Source organism: Dermacentor albipictus, chromosome 2 (assembly GCF_038994185.2).
Source record: "Dermacentor albipictus isolate Rhodes 1998 colony chromosome 2, USDA_Dalb.pri_finalv2, whole genome shotgun sequence".
NCBI classification, from domain to species: domain Eukaryota; kingdom Metazoa; phylum Arthropoda; class Arachnida; order Ixodida; family Ixodidae; genus Dermacentor; species Dermacentor albipictus.
The window spans coordinates 176,445,649-176,457,897 of NC_091822.1; the positions used below are offsets into that span (position 1 = coordinate 176,445,649).

Below are 12,249 nucleotides of genomic sequence, written 5' to 3' on the forward strand. Positions count from 1 at the left end.
CCTTTCAGAAACGTGGCTTTCGGCAAAAATAAGAAACGCTGAGATTTTCGAATGTGAAAAAACCTACAGTATCTACCGGTACGACCGTGATGTTCGTGCTGGCGGGGGTGTTTTAATTGCTGTGAATGACCAACTTTCTTCATCTAATGTTCCAGTAGTGTCTGCTTTAGAACTTGTGTGCGTACGTGTTGTTATTGATAATCGTGACTGCATTTTTTGCGCTTGCTATAGACCCCCAACAGCACCAAAATCTTTCTGCGATAATTTACATGATGTTCTCAACAATCTAACTGTTAGGTACCCTACGTCACCTTTGTTTATTCTGGGGGACTTCAATTTTCCTAATATTCTGTGGAGAAGTGATTTCGGGTTCCATACCCTGGCAAAAAGCTCATCCGAGGATGCACAATTTCTGAATATCTGTTCAGACTTCAACCTGTCACAGTTAGTACATGAACCCACCCATAAAACTTCTACGTCATCTAACATCCTGGACCTTATTTTCACTACTGTGCCTGACCTTGTTTGTAAACTAACTTACCTCCAAGGTGTAAGTGATCACTCCATTATTAATTTCACGTTGAAAATGCATGTATCTACCAAGAGACGATCTAAAATTATTGTTGACTATAACCGCGCTGACATACCCTCAATGACCGGTGAACTGGAAACGTTTACCACCAACTACCTTATCAAATTCGATGAACGATCTGTCGAAGAAAACTGGAAGCTCTACAAAAATAAATTGCTCGACTTAATTAACCGATATGTACCTCGAAGGAAGATTCCTTATGACTCACGCTCACCTTGGTTCAATAATCACCTTAAGCGACTTCGCAACAAAAAGAAACGTATCTTCCGTCGTGCCAGAGAAACTAATCTTGCCGATCGCTGGGATGCTTACCATCGTGCAGAAGCTGAGTACGTTTATGCGGCTAGCAATGCCAAAAAAACCTATTTTAATGTTACATTGCCATCCCTCTTACTAACTAACCCGCGTAAATTCTGGAGTATTGTTGGCGACAAGAAAGCTGACTCCATTCATTTAGTTCATGTAGATGGCAGTGATGTTGACGAAAACCAGTGTTGCAACGTGTTAAATGAAGTGTTTACCTCATTCTTTTGTGATGATAACTTTGCCGATTTACCAAATATTCCTGATTCCTTGTTCTGTGCTATGGATCCCATATTATTTGATTGGGTTGGTATTAACCGTTTGATTGATAATCAAAAGATCTCAGCTTCTGCAGGTCCTGATCTTATTAATTCAAAAATGTTAAAATGTACTGCATTATTTTCATCTATAATTCTATCTAAACTGTATACTCAGTCAGTACAGTGCTCATCGCTTCCTTCAGACTGGAAAACGGCGAGGGTGGTTCCAGTCCATAAATCAGGTAACGCATTATGTCCCGAGAACTACCGACCCATCTCATTAACCAGCATTCCATGCAAACTCTTAGAACACGTAATCTATTCTCACCTCATCGATTTCCTGGAAAGCAACTCGTTCTTCCATCCATCTCAACACGGTTTTAGAAAAACTTTTTCATGCGATACTCAACTTCTTTGCTTCACTAACGATTTGTTTGCCGCCTTAGATCAAGGATTCGATATTGACTGTATTTTTTTAGATTTTGCCAAAGCTTTCGATACCGTATGTCATAACCTACTTATCCATAAACTTAATCAGCTTAATATTGACCCAAATGTGTTGTCTTGGATTAAACAGTTTCTTTCTAATCGAACTCAGTATGTCACAACCAATAACTCTTCATCTGCATTGTTAACAGTTACATCCGGAGTGCCACAAGGGTCCGTCTTGGGGCCTCTACTATTCTTGATTTATATTAATGATCTCCCTAACTGTGTAAAGTCATCATCAATTAATTTGTTCGCAGACGATTGCGTAATATACCGAAAGATTACTAACCCTGATGATTCAGATAAACTGCAAGAAGATCTTCACAACATATCACTCTGGTCTAAAAAATGGCTCATGAAACTTAACGCTAACAAGTGTAAATCAATGCGCATATCACGTAAAACCAGCGATAGCAATCAGTGTCGATATGTACTGAATGACACTTCATTAGCATCCGTTAACGCTCACAAATATCTTGGCCTTCACATAACTAATGATCTTTCATGGAATTTGCATACTAATTATAATACTGCTAATGCTAATCGCATGCTAGGATATCTTCGTCGTAACTTTTCTAACGTTCCTACTTCGGTAAAATTGACGCTCTACAAAACCCTAGTTCGCTCAAAACTTGAATACGCATCTGCCCTATGGGATAACAATCAAGCATCACTAACCGTAACACTTGAAGCAATTCAAAATCGAGCAGCTCGCTTTATTTTATCTAACTATTCCCGCCATTCCAGTGTTACATGTATGAAAATAACCCTGAATCTGCCAGATCTTTCTTTACGCCGCAAATGTGCTCGTCTTTGCCTATTTCACAAGGTTTATCACTCAAATCAGGTGCTCAAGAATCAACTTATCACCCCACCTTCCTACACTTCGTCCCGTTCAGACCACAGATATAAAGTTGCCGTCCCATCCTCCCGAACGAACAAGTATCATGATTCTTTTTTACCCCGCACAAGTGTCGACTGGAACCACCTTCCTGCTTCCATCGTTCAGATCACAGATGCAACTTCATTCAAAACAGCAGTCTACCACGCTATCGCTTAACGTTGCCTGCATACCATTGTCTGCATATTACATTGCTTTGTACCACTCCTTTCTGTAGTGCCTTAGGGCCTTGAAAGTATGTATAATAAATAAATAAATAAATAAATAAAACCCGCTGTTATAAGCCCACTTTATTGGTACTTCAAATAAAAAACTCACACAGAAGCTTCTTTGGGAGTTATCTAAGTATGCGTAATCATTGTGCCACTTGGTCATCTCCACACAGCCCGGTGCCATTATGAATGTCATAAAACTTGATCCGACCAGTATAAACGACGCCGCTGAGGCCACATGAACTGTTGCGGACGGCGGCGCGAGGCGAATTCATGACGCAACCAAACTACTGCATGTGGCGGCGCCACGTGCTCTGATGACGTTCCGATAATTATAAGCCGTTATCGCTCTTGAGCGCCTTATCCATCCGCGTCGAGCCACTATCAACCGTGATCAACGGTACTCCAGCAGCAGCTGAGTGTGGCGCGGCGGCGCAGGCCCTACCTTGAAAGCGATCTGCGATGGGGGCAGAGTGTGAACGAGTACTGATAGCTTCGTGTGCGCTGTGTTCTGGTCGCTTAGTTCGCATTGAAGGGAGAGCAACACGAAGGTGAATTAGCTCTCTGCGGCGGGCCCTATCTTGAAAGCGATCGTCCTATGTGACGGATGGATGGCGGGATGGACGGACGGGTTTACTCGCTGGATAGGCATATAAATGCTTCATCATTCATCATCATTATCAGCCTGGCTGCGCCCACTACTGATAATGATATGATATAAATGCTTACGCATTAAAAAAAAGATTCTGAACCTCAACCCTGGCTGCCGCAAAAGTGTATGTCTTTACGAATATCTCCGTAGCGCGAAGGTTACACTAATAATAATAATAATATTTGGGGTTTTACGTGCCAAAACCACTTTCTGATTATGAGGCACGCCGTAGTGGAGGACTCCGGAAATTTTGACCACCTGGGGTTCTTTAACGTGCACCTAAATCTAAGCACACGGGTGTTTTCGCATTTCGCCCCCATCGAAATGCGGCCGCCGTGGCCGGGATTCGATCCCGCGACCTCGTGCTCAGCAGCCCAACACTAAGGTTACACTAGACGCCCACTCCCGGTGCGCGAAGCTATGATTTCGGGGATAATATTAGGCAAATATCAAAAACAATCACCGACGATTACCATGCACCCTAATGCGAATTTCGAGCGCAACTGTTTAGGTGTTTTGAATTCGCTTTATAATAGGGCAGCTAAATTGATTCTGAAGCTCAAGTGGCTCTCGGCGGCGGTGCTTAGCCTCGGCTCGGGCCGTTCGTTTAGCAGCAGTGGCAACCGAAGCATTTCCACCGGTTGCGTCGTCATTGTTCAAAAAGAAAGCGCGAATACGGGAACGCATGGCTTGTGCGGAACGCATTCTCTAGCGGCGGCGGTGCGCCCCGCTGCGCTGCGCGATGTAGGGGTTGGAGGACGGACTTCGGGATGAAAACAAAACTTGGGAGTATTTATTTTACATTATATACAGGGAGGTGAGAGTCAAGTAACATTCGTACTGTCATTACGGGACGGCAGCAACTCGGACGCTGCGGCCCGCGGCAAGAGGTTCGAGAGAGGTGAATCAGGGAATCAGGGACTATGCTCTGGTCTCCCTGGAACGCTTCTTATAAACCCTTCGAGCACTGGAAGTCGCGTCATGTTCGACCAATGGGAGAGTCCGCTCAGATGACGCCACTTTCAGCCAATGGTAGGCGCCCGTGCGATGGTGTCATACCCGGCGAAGAGAGTCGCCGCTTGGGCCCCCTTGCTTGATCACTTGATCCCCCTGCGCTCTTGCCTCGCAGAATTGCAATCCACTTCTTCTAAGGTGGAGAAGGAGGGGGGGGGGGGGGGCGCTCATGCTCCATTGTACAAGGGCCCACCTGCTCCCGGTGGCTCGGCTCCGCAGTGGTGGCAAATGCCTTCTTCAAAGGCGAAGGGGGACGATTGGGCTCTATTGTCCGAGGACCCCTTCTAATCCCGGCGGCGTACGACCTTGTTGGCTGCAAACTTGTTTGCACTTGTCTTGTGGCCTTCAACTTTTTGCCTGGGCGCTCCTCCGGAATGTGCTTTCCTGCTTCTGCATTCCTCAATTAGCTGTGCTGCGATTCGATGTGGTTTGGGGAACTCGAAGTAGCCTCAGGAAACGGCGCCATATCTAACAGCGTTCGCGTTCATCTTTCGATGTGCTCGTTCGCTAGGTTACGCCGACGTCGAGGGCGACGGTCGCCGTAGGAATGGGTGCCTAAGAGCTCCGCTCTGAAACCTCGTCTCTTTACTTTATCGGAAGCCATGTTGGTTTGAAATCAAAGTATACAGGGTGTTTGAGCTATCATGCCCCAAGATTTAAATATATAGGCGCCGCGTAGCTGGACAGAACCAAGGCAATGTTGTTTACCGTCGCTTGGAGATAGTCAGATAATGTTTTTCATTCCGCCTAAATACAGTAGTCTTTATTTATCAATCTTCTCAAATATTATACTTAGGCGAAAAGTGTCAATGAGAAAATTCTAGAGCATCATGAAAGACTTCCGATACAGCTTTCTGTTACTAAGTATGTGCTATATAAAATTCTTTTTTCGAGAGTGAAAGTAGCCCGCGAATACACGCAAGATTGCCAGCCGCTGGCCGCTCGAGGCACTTTGCATGTATTCTCGAGCTTCTCTCAGGCTCCGAAAAACAGTTTGATGTAGCACGTATTGAGCAGCAGAAAACTGTATCGAGAGTTTTTCATGTTGCTCTGCAATTTTCTCCTTGGCACCTTTAATCTACATATATATGATTATAATATTCGAGAAGTTGATTAGGTAATCAAGACTAGTTATTTAATTATGCCGAATGCAAAAAAAATAATCTGAGTATGTCCAAGCAACATTACCCTCGTTCTTGCCAGTTACGTGACATTTTCACATGTTTAAAGCTTGATGCATGATAGTTGGGACACCTTGCATATTACGTTGTAAGGAGCGCACACAGCGCCCGCTGTGTCAGCTGATGTCAGCAGCCACCGTTGTCGAGTTCGGCCGGTCTATATAAACAGGCGACTGGATTTGTGGTATTGTTTTGTTAACACGTTATTTACTTTTAGCGAAGCGCTGTTTGCATTTCACGGTAAGCCAAAACAAAAAAAAACAAAAGAAGCGTTGCATTGGCATTCGATGCAGCTATAGGTAAACAAACTTAGCCGGTACATAATGTACATAAATGTACATAATGCATATAAATGTACATAAAACAGGCTTACTGCGAGTAACACGAAAAAAGGAACCTAGTATCTTTTCTTATGTTCTAAAAGACACAAAAATAACTGATGTTGAAAAATACAAATACTTAGGCGTCACACTCATTAACAGATTCTCCTGGTCAGACCATGTTTCCCTTACATGTTCAGCAGCTTTGCACCAATTATGGTTCTTGAAAAGGAAACTTTAAGAGGCACCGCTAAACACCAAAATTTTAGCATATATAACACATTCGCGCGACCGAAACTTGAATACGCGGTGGTTGTATGGGATCCTCATACCAAAAAGGACATCATGAATTTGGAACGTGTACAAAGGAAGGTCGTTAGATTTATCTTTGGAAAATATAAACGAAAGGACTCCCCGTCCTTAGTAACGCTTAGAAATAAAATCAGTTCACTGGAACACAGGCGCAAAGTTAAGGGCCGTTTATAGTCCGACGTAAAGGGCCGTTTATAGTCCGACGTAACGCGCGCGCACGCTACGTCACGTCGGCGAAAACGACACCTCTATAGTCGGGCGCACCGGCGCAGCTAATGTTACCGGCGGCTTCCAACGCGCCCCGACGGGCCCGGCGCCGATTTGGCTCCGGAGCCATTCGCGCGTCGAAGTCGGCGGAACTCTCGCACCACAATGCATTGCGCGCTAAGAAAAAGGCGCCAACACAACTCCGCAGACGGCTTTTGCGGACGGCGCGCGACGTGGCGAACCTTCTGCGCATGCTCCGAAGATAGCAGCCTACAGCGCGCGCGTGGAAGTATTAGCCCCGAGAACGAACACGAGCGGCGCTGCGAGCGCCGCTCGCGTGACGTCAGGGCAAGGACTCGCGCCTGTCGTCTGCTACAGTTCGGGCGTTGTCCGGGCGCTTTCTGCGGTGTTTTCGTTTGTTCGCCCTCGTTCTCTCTGCTTCTATACTTATGGGGGTCGTCTCAAATATATTTTTACGACGTCTTCCTTTGCGAACATTTATTCAAAGAGCTAATTTCTTAGACAACAATGCAGCTCTCGAAGGCAACGCTACAGTGCCAGCCGAAGCGACGCAGACCAGCCCATTGCGGGTTTTTCATACGCGGATAGACAATCGCAAGAGCATAGCCTATAGGAATCCAGTTATGATACCATACCTCCCGCGGTGCAACAAGTATGTCACAAAGCTGGCTATATATGACTTCTACAGCAGTTACGTTGATTTTATTCCGCTAAAACAGGTTTGCTTACGACGAGTAGTTCAGGGTATAATATCGAATTTTTGCATTTCCTCACAGAAACGCTCGGCAGTAGCACGGGGACTTAACTAATACTGGAGCTTAGATTCTACACGCCTCGCTTGCTTCTTTAACTGCTTGTCAACACTAGGCGGTTCTTCACGTGTTCATTTTTTTTAAGCGGCGGAAACTTGAAGTAAAGTTAATGAAGGCTTACAGCTATTTACAGAGTACAAATAGGAATGTATCAATATATGTTCCCTTTTCCGTGCTACACGTTCAACTCACCTCTTTAGAGCGCGTTTGTTAATGATTAATAATTTATGTTATGTTCCTCTTTTGTTGTCTATGTTACCTAGTGTATATCATTTATTTATTTCAATGCCGCAGTGTGTTTTGCATTGTTATTGTGGAAATATTTCACTGTTCTTTCATATATTGTATAACTGCAATGTTTTATGGCCATTATATAAATGTAATTTATATGGCGCTTGATGTGTTACCCCATGCAGCCAAATTGTACCTAAGGGGATGAGGTTACCTCAAGCCGCGTCTGTGCGACTTTTTTCCCTCATCCACCTCCACTTACCACTCCTCTGTACATGTGTGTGTGTAAATGGAAATTATTAAATCAAATCAAACTCACTTGAGAAATTTACTGGTGCTTGCTGCTTGAGGAATATACATGACGAATCTGTTTGGCGAACTGACACAGGCTGCTCGGCCCAATTTTTTTAGTGAAGTATGCCTGCTGGACCGCATCGCTGCAGCCAGAAAGAAGTCGAAGCGTCAATGATTAGTAGTATGGGACATATTGAAGATATCGAAATTCCCCCGGTGGAGGGTCAGAAATCAAGTGAAAGTATATGCAAGGCTTGTGGTGCTTTCTTTACGAATGTTTGGGATTGGATTGGAGCAAACTTAATTTGCCTGCAAGGTTCTCTTTTATGTACCGACGAAGCGAATAGTTATCCGTTTGTATAATTGAATAACGCTGGATCGAGTCATGGTGAGACAGAAGGTGCTTGAATTTTCCTTTTGTATACAGGAAATCTAAGCTGCGGTGTAGTAGCTCGAGAATACTTTAGACATTCCAGTTGGCGCTGTAAAAAAACATGCTTTATCGTTTTAATTCGAAGTTGTAGTGAACTGATGGGTTTCGCGAACATAGCGTGCCTCGCCATACGGACAGTCGATTGCTACCGTTACGTGATCAGGGGTGTGCCATATTGTCGATAAAGGCTACTGAGGGCCACTATGAAACATTTCATCACTTTCAATTGAGTGGATCTCGATCTTAACAACGAAACTTTTCTCTCAGGTGATTGCTACTATGGTGTTTCTGAATTAACTATGTAAATACTCTACGTGACGCGCCGTCGTGTTAGCAGCCATGAGCAATTCGTTTTTTTGGAGGCCTGTTTCAGAGGGGGATGAAAGTAGCAGCAAACTTTTTCATAAGAAATGCGCGACTAACTATTTTTTTACGCAATAATGAATGGCCATACTTGAATAGAACAACACACCAGAGTAATAGGAATCATGATGAGAGCTTCGCTGGGCAGTGTCTTTCTAAAATCAGATAACATGTTGACGCCACTTACCAAATTTTTCTTCCACGTAACATGCAATGCCTCTCATAGCTAAATACTATAGGAATGTTAAATGTTTAGCGAAGCATCATACACAACTTTGCGCGTTGAATTTGCAGATATTCTTTTTTTAGTCAAAATTTACCGATAGACACGGCGCATATATGCATTGCAAAACCTAGTAGACCCCTTTAACGCTACTTAGCTTGCGATATCCAAGCCGCAAAGTTTCTCGACTCACACGCTTTTGAAGAAGAAACTGTGGTTAAGGTATGGCAGCTGAAAGAAGTCGACGTATTCGTCAATACGTACGGCTCGAGCAACCCAATACCCCAAGCATACACGAAGGGAACGAGCGCGAGCGGCAGCCGAGCGAGCCGGAGCGAGCGGCGTCCTGGCCGTGACGTCACTCGCGAGAGGGCGCCACTCCTAATTCTCGGGGCTAATAGAGGGGATGGCATCTCGGCTGGCGCAGCGCAACCGACGTAGCGTGAGTGACCGCGAACGACGCTCGCCCGCGCGCCGATAACGTCGGTCTATAAACGGGCCTTAACGCACGCGCGCGCGCGCGCGCGCACGCTACGTCACGTCGGCGAAAACGACACCTCTATTGGCGGCGAGGAGTTACGGAGTCGCCGTCTATCGGAAGCGCCTCGCTGGCGTAGTATGAGGGATCACGTGGCGCGCTCCTCATAGGTTTTGCTGTCAGCGCTCACTGAAAACACCACGCGCGAGCTCTCCCGGACATTTCTGTAAGTACTTTCGAAACAAGAGAAGTTTCTTACTGTCTAAATAATAATCTTGGGCAAACTGAAAGCACACAATCGTTTACAGCCGCTATCTCTTTACCGAATACGTACAGTGAACGCCACTGCGCGCGGTCGCCGCGATGGAGTCTCCCGAACCGGCTTCTTGCGTGAAAGGTAGGTAAACGCTGAGACCAAACCATGCGAAATATGTTCTTATAGTGTTTGTATAACTAAATGGAGCGTAACAGAACGAAGCCTCAATGCAGCGATCGCGCAGATTCGCAGCGACCGACTGCGCGTCTGCATGCTTGTCCGCGCACTGTTTCGCTTTCTCCGCGCGCGCGTTTTCGCACCGTGCCATGAGCTTTAGGCCGCAGAATATGAGCATTTGACAGTATACAAGCAACCATTGTTGCGTGGGCGCTATCAGAGCTGTTCAAAAATAATTTCATTGTAGAGACTTCGACGCCTACGGGGACTGTGATGTGCCGTCGCGACGATTCAATCTTTTTTTTTCTAAATTCTTTGACCTTTCGATACTATTTCTCGAGTTGCGTCGCACTGTATGTTTATCGGCGTTCTCAGCGTGCAATTTCCCGCTGCTCCTTTTTTGTAATCCAGTGCATTAATTCATAACATAAACATGACCATATGCCATGCTTTTTTTAAATGTGCTTCTTACCGCTGCCTTTCCACTCCACTTAAATTGCCAGTATCTATTTGCATCGACAAGTTCATAGACCAAACCGTCATGACATTAGTCGGGCAGCGGACGCGGGCATGCGTCTCAGTGCGTGTTTGCAGAACATCGCAGACCGGGCGCCGTAGCAGAAATCTTCCTCGCGTCTGTGCTTGCTGCATACCCGAGTTGTAGCCGATGACTGTTTGCCGGTTTTATGTTTCGCGAGCCAAGCTTCACGTAGCTTCTTGTCCTGCGGCTACGTGTGAATAAGGCTGGCACCGGCCTCCGTTACGTGCGTCCGGCCCTGCGGCAACGAGCAGTAGCCTACCATGTCGCGCGCCTTCAAAGGCAGCCACTACCTGTAGTAGTGCTTTCAAGCGTTGTAAAGGAGACACTCGAAGCGGGTAAATTTCGCCACTAAATGAAAACCGCAGCGTACGAGGGAATTTAACCTCGTTTTCAGCTCGCTTCGGCGCGCCCGAAGCAGCCGACGCGGCCGCTATGTCCACGTGATCCCTCCTAGCACGTCACGCCGACGGTGGCGCCAGCTTTTCCAGTGGTGGAGCTCGAGGCCAATAGTCGGGCGCACCGGCGCAGCCAACGTAACCGGCGGCTTCCAACGCGCCCCGACGGGCCCGGCGCCGATTTGGCTCCGGAGCCATTCGCGCGTCGAAGTCGGCGGAACTCTCGCACCACAATGCATTGCGCGCTAAGAAAAAGGCGCCAACACAACTCCGCAGACGGCTTTTGCGGACGGCGCGCGACTAGGCGAACCTTCTGCGCATGCTCCGAAGATAGCAGCCTACGGCGCGCGCGTTGAAGTATAGAGGGGATGGCATCTCGGCTGGCGCAGCGCAACCGACGTAGCGTGACTGACCGCGAACGACGCTCGCCCGCGCGCCGATAACGTCGGACTATAAACGGGCCTTTAGTCATCTCCAGTTTTTACCTAATATCATAAATGGAAAAATCGTGCTTCAAATGCCTCATTATGTAGCTCCTCTTAATGCACGAAAAACAACACATAGACACAACTTTTCCCTTACGCCACTATTTGCTAATACAAAATCTCACATGAATAGTTTTTCTCCGCGTACTATAAACGAATGGAATTCCCTCCCTACTTCAATCAGGGAACTTCACAAATGAATTGGAGAACTATTTGTCCCGTAACATAACACAACCATAAGCAGTATTTCTAATAATTATTCTCGTTTTCAGTGAAATTTCCTGTATTTTGTTATGTTTAGTGCCCGATTGGTGTTTCGCACAGTGGTTTTCATCCACATATGTTGTCAGCAGCTGCTAATGGGCGATAGCTCACAGAGTATCAATGCCTGCACTAATAAGCAAAAAAAAAGAAGAAAAAAAGGGTCCCCAGAAATATCGAAACCATGAAATTGATTCAAAGTGATTATTTTATGCTGGCAGAAAACAGGGTTAGAGAAAAGGCTGGAGTGTGGTACCGTGGGTCCTTAGAGTGCAACGTATATATCGCGGGCCGGACTACAGAGGGTCGTTGCCTGAGCTCTGACCTTGGATCCATAGAAGCGGTCCAGCGCGTCGCCGGGGCTGGAAGCAGGGTCGTCCCCGCCGCACACGTACATGTAGAAGTCGTGGCACGGGTCGACAGATGCGTTCAGCGTGCTCAGCAGACTGCGCGCGTGCTCTAGGCAGCCTCCCGTTGAGCAGACGTGCTCCTTGCGAGCAGCGTACGCTGGCACCTTGTGCGCCAGCACCAGCACGAAGGCTGCGATCACGACCAGGCACAGGAACACGGCCGAGTACAGCATCACCTTGAGCACGGAGCGCTTCTCGACACGGATCACCGTCGGTACCCAAGACACGATGCTCGTGGAGGATACCTGCTTGCCATCGAAGAGGTTTGAAATCAAGACCGTACTCACGCACTAAAAATAAAAATTAAAAAGCGATACAAAATGCCCTGGCAAAAACGCCTCACATAGTTCCGACGAGGCTATTGTGGAAGCTCATATATACGCTGAGCTCAAGCTATAGTTGATCGCCGCTTCACACATGTGACGG

The 12,249-nt window shown here is 46.5% G+C and overlaps 1 protein-coding gene across 2 annotated transcripts in view; it reads right to left on the reverse strand.

Annotated features, from left to right (window-relative positions):
- Window positions 1–12,249, reverse strand: part of LOC139055630 (neprilysin-like) — a 60,219-nt gene that overhangs the window by 40,070 nt on the left and 7,900 nt on the right. The window contains exon 2 of one of the 2 annotated variants that reach the window (XM_070533161.1): window positions 11,739–12,068. In XM_070533161.1, the coding sequence (XP_070389262.1) occupies window positions 11,739–12,068 (330 nt within the window). Of the gene's footprint in view, window positions 1–11,738; window positions 12,072–12,249 lie in introns of both variants that reach the window. The other variant, XM_070533160.1, reaches the window with a different exon arrangement.